General features: G+C 38.4%; 1 protein-coding gene across 2 annotated transcripts in view; it reads right to left on the bottom strand.

Annotated features, from left to right (window-relative positions):
* Window positions 1–21,202, bottom strand: part of ip6k1 (inositol hexakisphosphate kinase 1) — a 49,550-nt gene extending 28,348 nt beyond the window's left edge. Inside the window, exon 1 of one of the 2 annotated variants that reach the window (XM_084416579.1) lies at window positions 20,956–21,202. Coding sequence is in view for 1 of the 2 variants with exons in the window: in XM_084416578.1 (XP_084272704.1) it covers window positions 7,337–7,387 (51 nt within the window). In the remaining variant the exon portion in view is untranslated. Of the gene's footprint in view, window positions 1–7,336; window positions 7,675–20,955 lie in introns of those variants that run through there. The other variant, XM_084416578.1, reaches the window with a different exon arrangement.

The raw sequence follows: 21,202 nt of genomic DNA, 5'->3' as shown, positions 1-21,202 counted from the left end.
AAACTTACAGTAAGACTTTAGATTAAGGAACAGTATTCACTATTAACTAGTTGCTTATTAGCATGCATATTACTAGCATATTGGTTGTTTATTAGTTAAACTCTTAGTTAATAGAGACTAATCAAGTGTTACCAAACTTACAGTGCCTTTAAATGATCGTTCAGTGTGTAATGTGTACAGTACTAGGGGCTGCACTCACTAGTTAAATATTTCAGGGTCAAAGGAGGTCTATAATACCTTTAGATAGCCATCACATCCCGATTTGAAACAGTTGGCTGTAGTCCAGGCAAAGTAACTCATTTTGGAGCCAAAAATAGAATTAATTGTAAAATAAATTTTTTCAGCATAGATCTTTTCTCTGAGGTGTCCAGAACAACATACTAAAAGTCCTAAGAAATCCTAGTTGAGGAAATATGTTAAATTCTCATCAATCCGAGATGTGTGCCAATAAGGCCAGGCAACAATACACCCCAATGGGACCATTTTTTTCCTTTATTCCTATCAAAATGAAACTTTACACAATGAAAGTACCCATGAAAAGTAAAATTTTTTGTATTACAAGTTTCTTTGAAAATGAATTTGAATATGCAAATGAGCTATAGACTAATCGAATATCAAATACACCTGCATAGGCTTAATTTTTTCCTTTACTCCTAATACAATAAAACTTTACATAGTAAAAGTATACATGAAAAGTAAAACATTTTGTATTAGAAGTTTCTTTGAAAATGACTCTGAATATGCAAATGAGCAATATACTAATCGAATATGTCCAGAATACACCCTAATGGACTTAATTTTTCCTTTACTCCTATCACAATCAAACCACACACAGTGAAAGTATAGCCTACATGAAAAGTAACATTTTTGTTTTACAAGTTTCTTTGAAAAATCTATTTTAAATATGCAAATGAGCTCAACACTAGGCCTAATTGACTTACTGTATGGCCAAGATACCATAAAGTCACAAGTAGAAAAAACAGGGGCCAAATAACTAACACATTCATGTCCATTCAGTAAGTTAACCTATGCATAAACACGATAAATTTAAAGGATTAGTTCACCCCAAAATGAAAATTTCCAAATAATTTACGCACCCCAATTCCATCCAAGATATCCATGTCTTTCTTTCCTCAGTGGGAGAGAAATTATGGGTTTTTTTGAGGAAAACATTTCTGGATTTTTCTTCTAACAATGGACTTCATTGGTTACCATTGATTTAAAGTCCAAATCAATGCAGTTTCAAAAGTCTTTGAAGTGTTTAAACGGGCTGTACACGATCACAGCTGAAGAAGAGGTTGTTATCTAGCGAAACGATAGGTCATTTTCAAAAAATAAAATAAAATTTGTAGACTTTTTAACTTCAATAGTTCAGCTTGAGCTGATCAACAAACGGACAGGGAACTACGTCATCACGTTGAAAGGTCATGCCGGCGCCGGCAGAAGTACAATGTTTACAATGCGACCGTACGTAGGAGGATAGATCCAATAGTATTGTTTGCTATTATATATATAGTAATAGTATTCAGTGAATATGAATAGTATATGAATAACATTCTGATGAATAAGAATAGTAGTTCAAACAGTATTGCCGGCGCCGGCGTGACCTTTCAACGTGATGACGTAGTTCCCTGTCCGTTTGTTGATCAGCTCAATCCCAATAACAACCTCTTCTTCAGCTGTGATCGCGTACAGCCCGTTTAAACACTTCAAAGACTTTTGAAACTGCATTGATTTGGACTTTAAATCAATGGTAACCAATGAAGTCCATTGTTAGAAGAAAAATCCAGAAATGTTTTCCTCAAAAAACATAATTTCTCTCTTACTGAGGAAAGAAAGACATGGATATCTTGGATGGCATTGGGGTGCGTAAATTATTAGGAAATTTTCATTTTGGGGTGAACTAATCCTTTAAAGTCACTTGCCACACTTACCTGGGTCAGTTGCCACAAAAAGACTTATATTGACCTTAAGAATTGATTGCACAATCTTGCCTCCAGTTGCTTTCTAAATTCTTTTTTATTCTTATTCTTTTCAAGCCTTACCTAATGACATTCCCCCACAGATAACATAAGAAGAAAGTCAGAATAGCCATCTTAGTCATTAGTAACATGGTGAGATTAAATTTTGGGCTGGTAGATTTACAAATGATTGGTATTGTTGGTGAGATTACGAGATTACAGGCAGAAGTCATTCTTACCAACTAAACGATTCACTCTCACACAGATGACAGATGAAAAACCAGATAGACACACTTTCCAGACATTCCAGCTCTTTAGGGATACTTCACTTTAAAATGAAAATTCTGTCATCATTTACTCACCCTCAAGTTGTTTCAAACCTGTATGAATTTCTTTCTTCTGCTGAACACATAGGAAGATATTTTGAAGAATGTCAGTAACCAAACAGTTAACTGGAACCATTGACTTCCATAGTACTTTTTTTTCCTACTATGGAAGTCAATGGTTCCAGTTAACTGTTTGGTTACTGACATTCTTCAAAATATCTATCTTTCTGTGCAGCAGAAGAAAGAAATTCATACAGGTTTGAAACAACTTGAGGGTGAGTAAATGATGACAGAATTTTCATTTTAAAGTGAAGTATCCCTATAAGATAATTTTGCCAGACACCAAAACTGCTTCTCTTTTTGTAGTTAGCAAGTATTTCAGACCAGGCGGGCCACACATCAGACTTCCACCGTTTGTAAAGTAGCTAGTGATGGGAAGTTCGGATCATTTTACTGACTCTCTTGTTCGATCTCGTTCATCAAAATGAACGAATCTTTTTTCGAGTCATTTCATTCATTTAAGGGGCTTTAAATGTTATACTTTTAACAGGCAAATTCCCCGAACACATCCACCTACGCAATCTTGATCATATTCTGAATTAAGAAATCATTATAATGCAGTCAAAAATAATTTACAGGGAACATAAATAATTACTTTACCTTCCGAGTCTTTCGTTCATTTGTCACGTGACAGACGCAATGAACGGATCATTCATGAACGACTCATCACTAAAAGTAGCTTTGCAGTGTTATGAGAAGCTAGCAACAGCAATATCTAGTTAGTTAAAGAAAAACAAAAAAAATCTAAAATAAAATAAAAAACACCAGAAAGAAACCTCCCCTGTTGTTGCTACCTTGTCGTGGTGGAGAGGCTTGTGTGCCTCCGTGACCCTGAAGACTATACCACCGGGGGTTATACCCCTGGCAGGTACTACCAAGCCAGGCAGTTTTCAGGTTAGAGGCCAGTCTAAAAGCAGCACTGCCATCACCCATTGGCAGTAGGATGATTGGATGAAGATTGGGCCGATGTATTTGTCATATGAATGGTGTTTCTGCCTAGATGCAAATTAGGACATATTCAATGCCCTCATATTCATTTCAAAAGAAACTTGTAATACAAAAAAAGTTACTTTTCATGTATACTTTTACTATGTAAAGTTTTATTTTGTTAGGAGTAAAGAAAAAAATTAAGCCTATTTGGGTGTATTTTGGGCATATTCGATTAGTCTATAGCTCATTTGCATAGTAAAATTAATTTTCAAAGAAACTTGTAATACAATTTCTTTTACTTTTCATGGGTACTTTCATTGTGTAAAGTTTCATTTTGATAGGAGTAAAGGAAAAAAATAGCCCCATTGGGGTGTATTGTTGCCTGGCCTTATTGGCACACATCTCGGATTGATGAGAATTTAACATATTTCCTCAACTAGGATTTCTTAGGACTTTTAGTATGTTGTTCTGGACACCTCATAGAAAAGATCTATGCTGAAAAAAATTATTTTACAATTAGTCTGTCGTACAAACGCTACTTTGCCTGGACTCAGTTGTTTTAAGTTGCATCCCATGTGATTTATTTCTCTGGAGCCAGGAGAAACGACTTTACACATAGTGACATGGCTAGGCTAAAAGATTACAATGTAAGCTCAGCGTGCACACTTTGAGGGTTTTTTGTTGTTGCACTGATTATTTAGTCCACAAGGTGGCAACACTGATACAGAACAAAAACAACAACAAACTACAGGAGACACAACAACAGCAGACACCAGCGTTGTTGAGGAGCACTTGTGTGAGAGGATTAAGAGATCCTCGGAACGAGTGCAAAGGCATTTTCACAGTGATAACAGTGATATTCATGCGCACTATTAAATGTAGTATACTGTGAAAGGCTGTGCATTCGGTATACTGTACACTAAGTGTTCGCGTCCAAACAGAAGTATCATTTGCGTTTTAAGGGTTATTGTTGGAAATCTCAGAAGCGAAGACCAGGAGACTTGGATGTACTGTATGGATTCTTGATTGAGAACGTTGTTTCGTGCTGCAGTCATCAAGTCTGGCTACGGCAGGCAAACATAGTGTGTAACAGGCATTCAGTGGGCAGTCCTTGTGCTTACTGGCCTTACAGCCAGAGGTGGAACAGCTGAGAGAAGAGACCGCCAACTGTGAGATCAATCAGACCTTATATCCATCAAATGACCTAAAGCCTCGTGAGCACCAGCAAGCCTGGATTCTGTAGAAGTACCATCAGGTCACCAGAACTACAAGATTTACACACAGCTTGACTCAAAGACTGACTCTGCTCTGGCATCATGATCATATTGAATGCCCAATACAATCTGTTTCACCTTAGATTTTCAAGTGATGTTTCGTAAGGATGTAGGATCAGCAGATCTTAAACACATTTGCAATCCCACATTATTTTTAAGCTAGTGTGCTCCTAAACGATGACAAAACTCCCTTTTAGAAGATGTGCATTCAAAATGTACAGAGAGAGCCCACCAACACACCTAGATGACATCAGCTTTCCTGTCCAATCAAATGCTCTCTACAATTCAGTAAACTCACAACGATTAGGCATGGCTGGAAACGTCCCAAACCTGCAGTTCAACATGGCAAATTATAATTCATTCAGAATTAAATTTTTGGGTGAACTCTCTCTAGCACAAGAAAACCAAACTCAGCAATATTTCTGAGGGAAAGTCTCCTTGTCATGGCTGATCTGCCACATGTTGTTTGGAAAGAGACTCACAAACAACATTAATCTGCTCTTAAGACGTGCGACGTGCTTGAAAGTGGGCTGTCCCCGCAGTAAATGAGATTTGTGCGGCTCGTCCGCTTACATCACTCGTCTCTGCATCAGTACACAAGCATCAGCTTTAGTGGCTATTTTAGGACTGAACTCTCATCTTCTGCTTTATTAGCCAAAACCGGACGTTTCAAGGGGCTGTGCACAATTTTTTAAATGAGCAAAACATTTCATTAATATAAAAGCACAGAGTTCAATTATACCCTAATTAAGAGATTATTAGACCTAGACATTGATCGGATATCGAGTATAGACTGTTCAAAACAAGTATAAGCTGCAAAACACCCGTCCCTGATCTCCCCCCACCACCCATCCCAAAGCTCGGCGCGGGACATATGATGATGCATTTATCTTTGTGGAAATTGTATAGCTTTTCATATTCAAGGACTTTGTACTATTAACTTTTAATGCGTTTTTGCCTGAATAAGTCTAAACAAGTCAAGCGCAATTTGCACAGTGGTAAACCTGCTCATTGCTATTAGCTCTAGCTATTTGCCTTTCATTTTATTTTTGCAAAAATGAAGAGAGGGAAACTATTTTAGTTTGTTTGTTTAGAAGAGATGTTTGTAGAGCTTTATAACCAGACACACAATGCAGTTGAGCACCTTTTTAGCAATGCAAAGAGCAGATTCAGCGCAGTGGAGGTCTGATGCTGTACAGATTCAATGAACTGATGCACTATCTGCTTACACACACCTTGGAGCTGGTAGAGTTGCAGCAGATCTAACCAAAGTCTACAAGATGGGGTGGGTACTGTGACATGCAAAATTCAGCACACATTTTTGGTGATGTTGGTTCCCTGATTTGCATCCAGTGAATCGGGCACTAAAACAGAGAGCGCCTGCAAACAAAAGCGCAATTCAGTCTTGGTGAAGAGATATTTCCTTTATTTCGAGAAATAAAATTGACACACAAGTAATGTAATATTGAGAAATATTATCGATTTGACTGCACTGACATCATTCGAGGACAACCAAACTGAAGTGAGCTGCACTCTCAGAAAATAAAGTACATAATTGTACCTTTAGGGGTACAATGGCTTGTCACTGGGGCTGTACCCTCAAGGGTACACTATTGTACCTTAACCTTTAAAAGAAACGGTACATATATGTACCTTTTAATGCTTTTTGACCCTCAAAAAGGTACTTATGTACCTTGAGGTCCAATAATAAGCCCTATGGGGTACGTTAGTGTAGATTGTACCTTGGGGGACAGAAATGGACTGTACCCCTATTTCTGACAGTGTATAATGACACGTCTTCTGTATTCATATAGAGATATATGCTATATCCAGCAGATATAAGCTGCTGAACTCTTCTCTGTTGTAGAGCTGCAACAGTAACACAATTATTTCCCTTTATTACCGTGAAGCTGCTTTAATTGGTACTGAATAAAGCGCTGTACATAAATGTGACTTGACATGATGTTTCTTTTGCCTTTTTCACCAGTAGCAAGTAATGTAAGAATTTAGTTTTGAACTAAAAATAAAATTTAGACCAACGATCTTTTATCCAGCACATTAGCCACAAAGTCCTCGTGATATTCTTTAGTCATGTCTGCTCATGAAGTGAGTTGTGTTATATTGCTCCTTTGTTTTTAGGGCCGGTTCACACAGAACGTGCTTTTCCATTCCACTGCGCTACTTTTCCCATCGTTTCTCAATGTAAACACGCACCAGACAGACGCGTTTGGCCAGTGCGCTTGTGTCTTTTGCAGTATCTTGTTAAAATAAGTTCAACTTTTAAGAAATGTGTTTCACTGACCTGCGTCTCGCATTTTATATCTGAATGGCCGCTTATACTTGCTTATTCTATTTATATTTAAATATTTAAGATGGCTTTTATGAGGGCATTTTACACAGAATTCAGCATTAAGCAACCTTAAAGATGAATTATAAATCTTCAGAACCACCAGCACCACCAAAAGGGTTTCAAACAAGTTTCCTGAACACAGCCCTGTCTGCCAATGAACAACATTAGTTCTAATTAGGGTTGCAAAGGGGCTGAATATTTCTGGTAAATTTCCAGAAACTTTCTAAAAGTTCCAGAAAATTTCCAAATAATCCTGAAAAGTTTCGAAAAGTTTCCAAATAATCCTGAAAAGTTTCCAAAAATTCTGGAAACTTTGCAACCCTAGTTCTAATCTAAACTCCAATCACATCCGATCACGCACGTATAACACTAGACAATCTCAGGGAGTAATAATAACATAGTCAGCCACTATTGTTCGATATAGCTTCTACTTACTGAATATGGGACTAGATCCAGAAGAAAAACTGAGGGTGCAGTTGTGTCCATTTAGGATCTGAGTCCAGTTTCACCCATGCATGCATCTTCCTGCACGCCTGAATGTGTGTCGTTAGAGCCGGACAAGATGCAATGGGATATTTCAGACAAACATATTACAGTACATCTCATTCCCAAACACACAGCAGCCGTTCAGTGTCTGGAAAAAAGACATCTCAAGGTCGGATCTGTTTTGACACAACAGTGGGAGTGGTTCAGGATGAGGACGCTCAATGGGGAGTCGATTGAGACGGAATAAAAGTGTGAGGCAGACACAAGGAAAGACAGGTGACCCTCCTAATCTCCTTTGAGTGTCCACCTGGGTGTTTGAGGCAGGGCTGGGTGGATTAGAGCCGTACACCGACTGCATGCCATTATACGGTTAATTTTAGCCCTCGACATGACTGGATTACAAGGACAAAGTATGAATCAGGGTTGCCATCAAAGGCTGGGAAGATTATTATGGTGCTAAAGGAGGCAACAGATGATCAGAGATGTTTTTCTAGCGTTCACACCATAGCATGCAGCTCTGTTTGGGAAATATGATGCCAAAGAAGCCACAATTACCATGCAAAGATCTGGTGTTTAATGTTAAGGATCACTGAATGGGCCAGTTGGACCAACTGTGTGCAAGTTACAACTTAGCCTAGTTTTGATGTGAAGGAGCACAAAGTTACAGCTTACGCTCTACTAAATGCGTGGATAATATAAGCCAATAAGCACTGGATTATTTCCTTCAGATGCGCACTGTTCAACATGATGGTTTTTCATTGCTTGAAATATGATTGGAATGAATCACTTTGAAAAGGAAAATATGGTTCAGTGCAACATGTGCAGCTCAAGTCCGTCATATAGGCCACATCAATTATAATGAGAACATTACAGTAAAAGACTGTTGTGAATTACTTGTGTGCCTGTTTTAGCGCGTTGTTGCGAGAACAGTGGATCCACAACGGAGTTACACCTTCATGACTAGCAGAGTCAAGTTCACTTGAATTTATCACATATAGGATGCCTTTGGTTAATTAATGCGGTAATAAAGCGGTGGGTGATCATCTTTAGCTTCAGCAATGTCTCAAACAGCAATGTACAACATTAATAACTATGATTGAGACGGTCATAAAACATAACATTATAAAGAGAACACTACAGTAATAAAACGTTGTGAATTCTTTGGTTTAGTTTCTGCGTTTCAATGTGTTTTTACGGTAAGAGCGCATCCACAACAGGAGTTACACATTCTGACTCGCATGCAACTTAGTTCAAGTTCACTTGTGCATTCGCATCATTTTGTGCAGATATTACGTTTATGTTGTACAAATATATGATTAATCTCATTAGGATGCGTTGCGGAAATCGTAATACCCTACATAAGGTTATTGCAGCACACCAGGGGTCGGCTGCACCATCTGAGACTAAATCTTACACTTAATCAAAGGTAGTGTAAAGTGAAAAGTCTTGACTTGTTCGGACAAGATTAGTTCTATGTCTGTGAATTTATTTTGAACTAATGTAGACATGAACTTCAATGTTTATGGTTAATTTATGCAACGTATTAAGATTTCAGAATAAGAATCTGTCATTTGCAACAGGCTTATTTGTAGCTCGCTCACACTTTTAATAAGCAGGGACAATAAATACTATTTACATGCTTAGGATGTTTGTGTTGCAAGAATGTGAAGAGTTCAGTTATAAAAACGCTGACTTGTAACATTTACGAATTGAAATCAGATGGCTTTACTTCACATGATGTCATGAGCAACTCAGTTCTTTATTATTAGCAAAGTTTGTAAGCATTGTGACTGGCAGCTTAAATATAGCTGCGGTAGAGCGTGTCAGCGTGGACGTGCATCACCCAGGCTGGCCGCAGTTGCACCTGCTGGTAGTTTTAGTAGGTGCAACAGGTGTGCATTTTAATCAGAAGTGCTGGAGGGAGTGTAGAGCTTACATCCAACTTTTACACATCCGGCTGGAGCAACCGGGAGCACTTCCCAAAACACCCTAACCTAAAGTAGACCAGAGAGACCATTGGTGCCAATACTCTCTATAATCTATCTGAACTCATGATAGTTTTGAGGAATGCAGTCGGTATTGGAATCTCTAGTACCTCTTAAGAAGGCAGTTTGCCCTGCATATGAGTGTGTGTAAAAATAGCCCTATGTGTCATTGACATATCGCTATCTTAAGGCCAAATTACACAGGATGCAGGTCAGGAGTGTGTAAAGAATTTGCTAGGTGCCACATGCATTTTAATATTTAACTTGTATTATTATATACAAAGTCAATGCTTTGCAAACTTTTCCACCAAAGTAAAAGCCTGACAGTTTGAACTCTTGTTAAACCCTCAAGCTTTTTCTTTTGGTGGAAAACTGCATGTGATGTGGACTGAGACACTATCACATATAAAAAGAGGTTTAAATCCACTTTAAAGTTTAGGGTAAAAGTCAATGCAAAGACTGGAGGGCTGGAAGCTCTTCATTTTGCTTTCAAAGTGCACCAGATTGATTAGATATAACAAGGTCCATCCCCAATAGTCTGACAGAATCCTGTGGGAAACACTCTTAACCTACATTAGTTGTGGAGTGTACAATGTAGTAAATGAGTTAGCCTACTTAGCTCTAAAGAAGATGACAGAATGCACTTTTGGTACCTGATGGTACATTTAAATTAGGGCTGTGAAAAATAATGCATTTATTTCATGTAACATGTTTGAAAAATCGTGTTTCAAGCTCCGTCTGACAGCCTGTTTTTGATTCTGTCAGTAATGTGCTTGTCTTAATGATTAAGACCAGGTGTAAGTGCAGAAATTAAGTGTAAATACTTGCTATACTTACTGAAAAAATTGATACCAAATGTCGTTAGAAACAGTCTGTTAGTGTGTTCAATTCAGTCTTAGAGTGTTTCAGATAGTCCCCGGCATTAGCAACTAGCTGACACATTTTAAGACTGAACTGAACACAGACAGTTTCCAATGACTGGAGCAGATTTTAAACAACATGAGTCCATGTTTTACTGAGTCTAGTAATATCCAGTTTAAAGTAGAGGTCGACCGATAGTGGATTTTACCGATAACGATAGCTAGGTTGGGCCATACTTGCCGATAACCGATTAATCAACCGATAGTTTTTAAAATTTATACTGGATAAAAACAAACATAACACTCCAAGTAAAACAGTGCTGAACTTTATTATAAAAATAATAAAACTGTATTGAACCATCAAAACATGTTAAATGAAATAAACATATAATATGAATAAATATTGAAGTCAATAAAAGACATTCATTCAAACTGAAACAAAAAGTAATACTCTAAATAACAAATAAAACCAGTTACATTCAAAATGTAACTGGTTAACTGTTCTTTTTCAAGCCAACTTAATGAATAAAAAAGTAACAAAATTTGATCGGTATAATATTTGAGCAATACAATTGCACCTTGATCATTCATGTTAGTTTGATAGTGCATTAACTATGGTTAACAAATAAAAACCTTAATTTAAAAATGTATTAGTACATGTTAATTAACAAATAATGAACAATCCTTATACAGAAGTTATTAACCTTAGTTAATGTTACATATGGAATTTTATTGTAAGTGTTATCATTTCATATTTATCCAAACAGTCATGCTTAAATATCTACAATGCCAGAGCATTGAAATGACATAAATATTAAATGTATAGTCTCACACTTTTGCTTCTATTTTATAAACACTTGATGATTATCTAATCAAAATAACAAAACATGTATTAAAGTGATGACGAAAAAATATTCGAAATCGAATGCTTTTCTGATTTGTTTATATGTTTCTGTCGGCTATATGAACATATCAGTTTGCTATCTTACATCTCTAGCTTAAAATATGCAACTTCTCTGCATATTCAATGCATAAAAGTGACCAGCTGGATATAAACTAATGCAAATAGAGGTAACAATTGTGACATTAAACATTCGGGTCGGACTTACGTTTATTTTTGTCAGTGTTTTAACCGCTTGAGTTACTACTAATGTTAGCGTCCTCTCAGCCTTGAAGGCAAACAAACATACTGTTGTGCTGTTCTTTCTCTACTAATGCAGCATTTAGTCAACAAATTAATCACTTTATAATGATAGGACAAAAAAATGTACTGTATACATAGGCTACCTTTTAGCTGTCTGTGCTTTAAACGCACATCTGATGTCAGCACTCTCCACGCAGTGTGTGCTCTCAGTGCAGCACGCAGAATCACGTGTCGAAATAAACACTACGAGGCATCAGTGATAGTTTTTATTACACCTCTAGAGGACGCTCTTGTACTGCATGATGCCAGCAGACCCTTCTCAGCGCTCTCTTAATGTGTAATGAATGACAGCGCGCGCTTCTCAGCCGCTCCAGCAACGGAGCAACCAGGAAAAACTATTGGTATGTATTTTTGCCGATAACGATAGTTCCACCAATTAACTATCGGTGCCGATTAATCGGCAAAACCGATGAATCGGTCGACCTCTAGTTTAAAGTCACTGTCCATTATAACACCCAGGTTTTCAACACTGGGCTTCACATGTGATTTTATAGCACCCAGATCCAAATAAGGGGCTCACAGGCGTTGCCAGGTCCAAATACCATGACTTCTGTTTCCCTTCATTGAACTTTAAAAATGTGAGGCCATCCAGGCTCTAACATCCTCAAGCAGTCCAACAGTGGTGCTATGGAGCTTGAATCTTTCTGTTTCAAAGGCAGAGAAAGTTGAAACGAGATGCCATATTTCCTAAAAATAGACCCTAAAGGTAGTAGCATATAATGAGAATAGAATAGGCCCAAGAATACAACCCTGAGGGACTCCATATGACAGAGATGCCGAGGATGACACGTCTGTCAGACAGGTAAGATCTAAACCACTCCAACCTTAATGCCAACACAATGCTCCCAAGGAGAAATCAGGATGTTACGGTCTACAGTGTACAGTGCAGGCGTAAGATCCAGGAGCATGAGAACAACACAATCGCCTGAGTCAGTGGCTAGTAACAGGTCATTCAAATCTTTCAACAGGGCTGTTTCTGTGCTATGAAGTGATTTAAAACCAGATTGAAACACTTTTTTGCAAACCATGTTGATTTAAAAAATGATTGCAACTGTGTAAAAATAACTGTCTCTAATATTTTGGAAAGGAACGGAAGTTTTGAGATGGGTCTGAAATTAGCAAGAGTAGAGGTATCTAAATTAGATTTCTTGATCAATGGTTCACCTATTGCATGTTTAAATTTTGAGGTAAAACTCCTGAGGCGAGACCCCTTAAATTTTGGGGTCAAGGGTTTCAAAAACCTTTTTTTTTTTTTTTTTAAATGAGGAGAAACGATGTCTATGCAGCGGGCAGATGATTTCATTTTAACAATGATATCTTAAAAAAGAGACTCAAACTGGTTGAAACAGCAGAGCACTCAGTGCTGATAGATGGATCTGCAGAGGGAAGTGAGATGTGTGATGCTCTAACTGGAGAAAATTTTGTCAACAAAAAATTGTTCTCAACAGAAAATCTCAACAGAAAACTCCAGACAAGTTGACTGAGGACTGTTCAAAGCAGAACTAATAGCACTGAAAAGAACACAAGGCGTGTGTGAGTTGTTAGAAATAATATCTGAGAAGTACTCAGACTTTTGAATTTTGACATTCTTTTGATATTTGAGCAAGCTTTCTTTTAAAATGTCAAAAGATGTCAAAAGATACCTGTGACCTATCTTTCAGCTCTCCTACACTCATGTCTTACAGCACGAGTGGTGTCATTCAGCTTTTGATTTACCACGAATAATCCTAAGCGGAGCAACAGAATGTTATGGCAGGTAGAATTAAATAATGACGTTAACTCCTCAGTATTAAGACGAGACGAGGACACTGAGTAATCCTCATCAATACTATTAAAAGCATCAGAAAACAGTTCAAGGGTTAAAGGGCTAAAGTAACGACAACAACGAGCTGGGACACTTGGTTTAGGATTACAAGAAAGATAACCTTAATAATACAGGCATATGGTCAAAGAAGGTACCATCAAATCCTTCAATATTACAAACAGGTAGTCCACATAATAAAACCAGATCTAATGTGTGTCCATGCTCATACGTGTGTCCATGCTCATGTGTAGGGCTAGTACAAACTGTACCAAGTTAAAAGGCTCAACGAGATCTAAAAAATCTTTGACCAATGGCTTAGAGGGACAACAAATCAACAACGATTAAAACCCTGTCATATTTTGGCATAATTCCAGCCAAAACAACCCAGAAAAAGTCATCAATAAAATCTTTAAGGGTGGAAGATAAATCACACCACTGGATAAAGTCGATCTAACTCAGAAACATTGAGCTCAAAACTGGAGTATGAGTAAGACGGCAAATGCCGGCAGTTAAACTGTTCTCTGAAGAAAGTCTACAACTCCTCCTTCTCGCCCAGTAGATCTCGGAGAACTAAAACAAGTACAGTCCAGCAGTAAAACCTCTGAAAAAGAGCTTGACTCACCAACACTCATCCAGGTTTCAGTCACACATAGTAGATCCGGGCTATTGGAGGTGAAAAAGTCATTCAAATAAACGTTTTATTGGTTAGCGATCCAGCGTTTACTATGGCTATCCTGACTGGAACCGGGTCTTTTACTGTCGAGGGCTCCTGGTCCAGAGTCCGAATGCAAGAAGCAATCACTCCAACCTTTCGGAAGGCGAGGTGACCGAGAGCGGGGAACCTGGAACTCCTCATCCGAGCCGACCACCGGTACCAACCAGGTGTACACAGGAGTCAGGACCCAGAGAACGCAGACCACGAAGATCAGCATAGGGGAACACTGCTGGACGAGACCGTCACATTTACCTCCAAGAGATGGGCACAGCGTCCGACAGAGGTAAGCAGGTAATCCATGCCGAAATGGGGGAGGGGGCGAAGTTTTCTGTCCATCCAAATCATAGATTACCATATTTTCTATGGCAGATCTGATGTTGAGAGGTGCTTGGCGATCATACACCAGTAGAGAATCGGACTTACAATGGCTGCCGCGTGCACGTGTCCATTAAGTCCATGACCGCGAGTGTTTGGGGTGCTACGCGCAGTAGCCTAGCATAAACCGAGAAGGCTACATCACACAGTGTATGCACTCACTAGGTGTGTTTTTGTTTGGTTTTTACAAAGTGAGGGACATACTTGATAATGTTCGATTGCACATCGTTAACCCAACGATTACGATATTATCACAGAGAATAAATAACCCTTAATTAAGGCAAACCCTTAATCCTTAAGGGATTACGATGTTCACATCGCCAACGACACGATCCCATTCATTTGAATGGAGCGCTGGCGACTTCCGGCGACAGTTGGCGACAGAATGTGGGAGTGTCATGCGACGCGCGACAAAAGTTCGGAAGTTTTTGAACTTTATGCAAATGAGAAGCGATTTTCACGAGTGACAACCAATAGGAAAGAAGACTTTCAATGGAGCTCACGTCACCGTCTCGAGTGCAGGCAAGAAGAGTTCGAGGGCGATTTCACTGTTTTATATGATTTGACTGTAACTAACCACACATGGATATATTAAAATGAAGCATGGAAAAGAAACCGTCGACAGTCTCAGTGAGTTTAATTCATACATTTATGCAAGTTTAGCACGGCTGCAGTTCATTTTACAGTTTCCCCTGCATTATGTTGACTATTAGGGACAAGAAAATGAATTATTTGTCAAATTTGAATGACGTTTTAGTGATTTATGACAGTATGAGTGAGTTTAATTTGTTGATTGATCGATCATTAATCTAGTAAATGATGTAATCCACTGAACAGCTGTCAACGGTATCTGATTTTAAATATCTAGGTATATTAATTGATTCTAATTTAACGTTTAAAAAACAAATTAAAAAAGTTATTAATACAGTAAAATTCAATTTGTCAAATTTCCGTCATATCAGAAATTGTTTAACTACAAAGGCAGCGACAATATATTTTAATTCCATGATCATGCCACATCTGTTATACTGTTTGACTAGCTGGGCACAAGCTTCCAGTACAACACTTAAACCTGTGGAGCAACTTTACCACCAAGCTTCTAAGGTGCTTGATAGGAAACCAAATACCTATCACCACTGTTACTGTTTAAAAAAACATAATTTAATGACCTGGGAAAATCTTATCAAATTTACAGATGCTTGTCTTGTTTATAAAATTTTACATGGCTTAGCTCCTCCCCCACTTACTGCTTTTATAAAGCAGAAAACTACTGTTGTTAGACACACCAGGTCTGTGTCAAGAGGTGACTGTGTAATACAAATGAGGAGAACTGCCTTTGGACAGGCAGCTTTTTCTGTGAGAGCAGCTCACACATGGAACAGTTTGTCTACGTCTATTAGAGACTGTGATTCATATTGGTCATTTAAAATGAACTTAAAATCATGTTTAAAAGATAATCAAGTGTGTGCCCATACTTTTTAGTTATTTAAATTATCTGAAGCGTATTTTGCCTTGTTTTATGTTTTGTTGTCCTTGTGTTACTGTACTTTATGTATTTTATGAAATGTGATTTAATGCATGTATAAGTATTGTTGATTGTTTTAATGTAGTCTATCTGACATCACACCTGCCCAGGGACTGCAGTTGAAAATTAGCCTATTTGGCTAAACTGGCACATTTACATAATGTTTATTAATGTGCACTGTCCCTGTAACTTTAAACTGTATAAAAAAAAAACAATAAAAAAAACCCCTGCTGTGGTAATATAAAAACACTCTCCCCAACAGCATAATGTTACTCTTAATTCTTTTGAGCCTAATTCCTAATCAAATTAAAATAATATAGTTAGGCTATATCACTTGTGATGGTATTTTGTATAGATATGGCCAGTCATGCAGTCTACCAATAACATGAGAGCGACAGCACTACGAACGGCCACAAGCGACTCGCAGTACTGAGACTAGCGACATACAGCGATAAAGTTGCTGGCGGTGTGAATGGGGCTTTAGGTTCACCAAAAACTAGCCTACTTCAATTGGGCAACTCTGTAAAAGCGGCTAGAGGCCAGTGGCAGCGACTGATGTAATGACCTGTGGTACGAGTGCCTGCAAACACACACTCCAGACGGCTCTGGAGCCGAGCCATAAAACACAATTAAGCAGAGAGAATGCAAGTCTTGAATATCTGAATGCTTGTCCACCTGATGCAGAAGCATTGGTCGTTTGATTTCAGGGGCACAACGGATTAAGCAGCTAATCAAACATCACGGTCATGGAAAATACGACACCGTGTAATGCGCTGGCTTCCAACATCTATTCACGGGTCGACACGAACATGTGAGCTGAAGGTTGTGAAGCGGTTATTGAGATTCTCCAGCCCAAAATTACACTTGAAATATCAGTGTGTTGTGTTTAATATTCTTTAAAAGGAATGGTCATTCTTTCATCATGTACTTGCCCTCATGTGCTTCTAGACCGCTGCTGTTCACTCTGTACATGCTGCCATTAGGAGATATCATTAGGAAACATGGAATTAGCTTCCACTGTTATGCCGACGATACTCAGCTCTATATTTCTTCAAAACCTAACGAAACTTACCAATTCACTAAATTAACAGAATGCATAGCTGATATAAAAAACTGGATGACTCGTAATTTCCTACTTCTAAATTCTGAAAAAACAGAGATTCTAATTATTGGACAAAAAACTTCCTCACGTAATAACCTAGAATACTGTCTAACACTTGATGGCTGCTCTGTTAAGTCTTCGTCGTCGGTTAGGAACCTGGGTGTGCTCTTTGATACCAATCTTTCATTTGAAAGTCACGTGTCTAGTATCTGTAAAACCGCATTTTTCCATCTTAAAAATATATCTAAATTACGTCATATGCTCTCATTGACAAATGCGGAACAATTAGTCCATGCGTTCATGACCTCAAGGCTAGATTATTGTAATGCTCTACTGGGTGGTTGCCCTGCACGCTTAATAAACAAACTGCAGCTGGTTCAAAACGCAGCAGCTCGAGTTCTTACCAGAACCAGGAAGTATGACCATATTAGCCCGGTTCTGTCAAAACTGCACTGGCTCCCTATTAAACATCGCATCAATTTTAAAATATTGCTGATTACTTACAAAGCACTAAATGGTTTAGCTCCGCAGTACTTGAGCGAGCTCTTAACGCATTATACTCCTTCACGTCTATTGCGATCTCAAAATTCCGGCCAGTTGATAATACCTAGAATATCTAAATCGACTGCTGGCGGTAGATCCTTTTCCTATTTAGCACCAAAACTTTGGAACAGCCTTCCTACCATTGTCCGGGAAGCAGACACACTCTGTCAGTTCAAATCTAGATTAAAGACACATCTCTTTGACATAGCGTTCACATAATACATTATAGACTTCTATAATTCAATATTAGGCTGCATAGATTAGGTCAGCTGGAACCGGGAACACTTCCCATAAATCCTGATGTACTTGTTACATCATGAGAAGAATGGCATCTACGCTAATTTTAGTGTCTTTGTTTATCCCAAGGTTTTCCCGCAGCCTGCCGGATCCAGGCCGTTTCCAGATCTGATGAAGGACCTTCGCCTGGACCCGATGTCAATGCAGTGCTGAAGGGCCAACTAGTCTCTCCCTATGGAGGATCCCTTTCCCACTCTACAGATAACGCGTCGTCGGGAAAACTCAATTTGCGTATCTACCCCGAATTGATAAAATAAAATAAAATTCTGAATCAAAACTATAAGGAAACACCAGTAATTTGTTTAGGCTTGGTTTGTAGGGAATTCCAAACCTGCACACATATATTCAAACGCACATAACTATAGAACCAGTTCTTAATGCGCATCTGAACGCCATCAGCGTTTCTCACAGGTTCGCTAAAGTCTGTGTAGAGAGAATGGTGTCGTCTTGGCGGCCCTAATTTAAAAACAAATGATCGTTGCGACGGAAGCGAATCAATCAAAACTAACTTTAGCTGGAAAATAACTTTATTAAAGAACCGCTATAAAGCCAAAACAATCTTACGTTAAATTATACATTTATCTCTGTAAAGCTGCTTTGAGACAATCTACATTGTTAAAAGCGCTATATAAATGAAGATGACTTGACTTGACTTGACTAAACCTGCGTGACTTTCTCTCTTTAGTGGAACATTAAAGGAGATATTTTGAGAAATGTCTCCAAAATATCTTCTTTTGTTTTCCACAGAAGAAAGAAAGTCATGCCGGTTTGAGCTCTACAACATCAGGAAAATCAGACTCTTCCTGTCCGAATATGCAACACAGCTACTCGTCCAAGCACTTGTAATTTCAAGACTGGACCTACTGCAATGCTCTACTGGAGGGCCTTCCACCCAGGACACCCAGGACGCAATGTCGACTGCCATTTTAAATGCGCGAGCCCTTAAATTAGAATGGATTCTGATTGGCTGTCAGTGTTTTATCGTTCAACAGCTGGGAAAAAAATCTTTCCAAAAGTGATCCCAACGATATCGTTTCTCAATATTGTTATCGTTATAGCTGTGGTGTGAACTCTGCTCTTCTTTAATATTGAGAACGATTTTTTAAACTGTATCTTGTTATCTTTATAGTTATTGTCCTTGGTGTGAACGGGCCTTAACCTCACCCCTCCTGACCTCACTCCACTGCCTCCCAGTTGTGGACAGAATCAAATGTAAAGTTTTAACGCTGGCTTTCAGGACCACCACTGGAACATCTCCTCCCTCCCTCAACCCACTGCTAATGTCTCTCTCTCCAGAACCTTCACTCTCTCTGTTCCTCTCCGGTGAACGAGCTGCCAACCTCCACAAGAACTGCTGAGAACATCACATCTGTCAAGAAGCAGCTGAAGGATCACCTCCTCCACAAGCACTTAATGACCTCACCCTCGCAAAACAATGCACTTACAGCACACACACACACACACACACACACACACACACACACACACATCTGCGTTTCTTCTCCTCTCTAGCTGGTTTTCTGATCTAGTTGTCTAAAGATTGTTTAATGCTGCTCAAAGGTGGTATTAATGCATTTACACAGCAAAAACAGTATAACTTGATATACTAGGGGCTGAGGTGGGTCAGACCAAGCATAATTTAGTCTGGCTTGTATCCGTCTTTACACTGAATTATGAGCACAGACCAGCCTTAAATCGGCTGTGTAATAAACCTGGCTACCGCGATTGTTGACTCCTTGATGAATGCTTTGTTCTTAGTTGTTCTTAGCTTTGGATAAAAGCGTCTGCTAAAAGCATAAATGTAAACATTGAGCAGCAAATCATCATATTATAATGATTTCTGAAGGATCATGTGACACTGAAGACTGGAGTAATGATGCTGAAAATTCAGCTTTGATCTCAGGAATAAATTACAGTTTAAAATATTAAATTACAGTTCTTTTCAATTGTGATAATATTTCACGAAATTACTGTATTATTTGACCAAATAGCCTAAACGCAGCCTTGGATGAGCAGATACTTCCAAAAACATGAATTAGGCCTATTACAATGTTTTGACCATTAGTAGGCTATATCATGCTGTATGCTGTACTGTGATAAAGTTTCTGTGAGATCCGATGGGATTTTAGTCATACTAACCAGACCCTGACCAGCACATCACCTACTATACGTTTACATGAAAAAAAAAACTAAACTAAACTAGCCACACCACAACTAGACGAGCCACATCTCAGGTTACAGGTAATGCTGGCCATGTCATGACCTGAAGGTTTAGAATTTTACACTCCACATATCAGATTTCTAGATATTTGACTGATTGTCTTGTATATGATCAATAATGCAGGACCAATGATAGAAATTGGCTTGTTTCATCTGACGTGCTTTTAACTGACTACAGTAAGTTCTCCATTTCTGAGCATCATGTAAATATGTGGCTATTACGTTCAGTTTTAATAAAACTCAAATGTAACTGTCCAATAGTGACAGTATTTCAGGTAAAACAATATTGCAAGGTGTCAACATCAGCACCAGTTTGAAGGTCTTACAGGCTTTATCTGAAATGTCCTTGAAAGACTGCAAAACCAGAAAAAATCAAAACAAACATCTCCAAGGCATTGCGCTCAAAATAGCAACCATTAATCGGCAATTAAGTGTGTGTCGACCGTTAAAAACGACCATCAAGCTAATCCCAGCTCATGTGCATTTTAACAACCTTATATTTTAGACAAACATGACATCAAAACACACACACCGACACGCATAAACACACACGCAACTTTACACGCAGAGATGAAGTCACGTTTCTACTCCAATGTGAGGCTTATGTAATGATCCATCTAGTGCTCATATGCCCATCATCATCATAATCATCTATTATTATAGACACAAGGATGATGACATATAACAAAACGACATATAAAAAGAATAGGCTATATCCAAAAATAAACTCAAAACCGTTGTATGTTATTATGGCAGTGACCTTTAACAAACATGTAATAACATCATCATACGTGTGCTAATCACGCATTACATCCATAAATAACGTTAAGTAACGTTAATTTACCTAGCCTACTCAAAAATCGACAACTACAATTATAAACCTTTAAAACAGATAATGACAGGAAACGAGCATGAGGTCATTATATTTATGTACATACCTGATGTCAATTTCACCCCAAGGAAAGGAAAGCCCTCTTCTTGTTTATAAGTTACCTCTTCCTTCTTTCACGACGATTTGATGTCCTTATGAATACACGAGTAAATAAATAGGTAACGTTAGGCTAAATGTTTTGGTTTAAAATCCTCCTGATGTCCTTCGTGTTAGCACAACGGCTAATGTCTTCAGATGTGATCAACAAGACCGATTTATAATGATCTGACTACACTGTCCACTGACCATCTGTA

Source organism: Rutilus rutilus (assembly GCF_951802725.1).
Source record: "Rutilus rutilus genome assembly, chromosome: 8".
Lineage (NCBI taxonomy): Eukaryota > Metazoa > Chordata > Actinopteri > Cypriniformes > Leuciscidae > Rutilus > Rutilus rutilus.
Note: the sequence above shows the minus strand (reverse complement) of the source record. Positions and strands in the feature narration are given on the sequence as shown.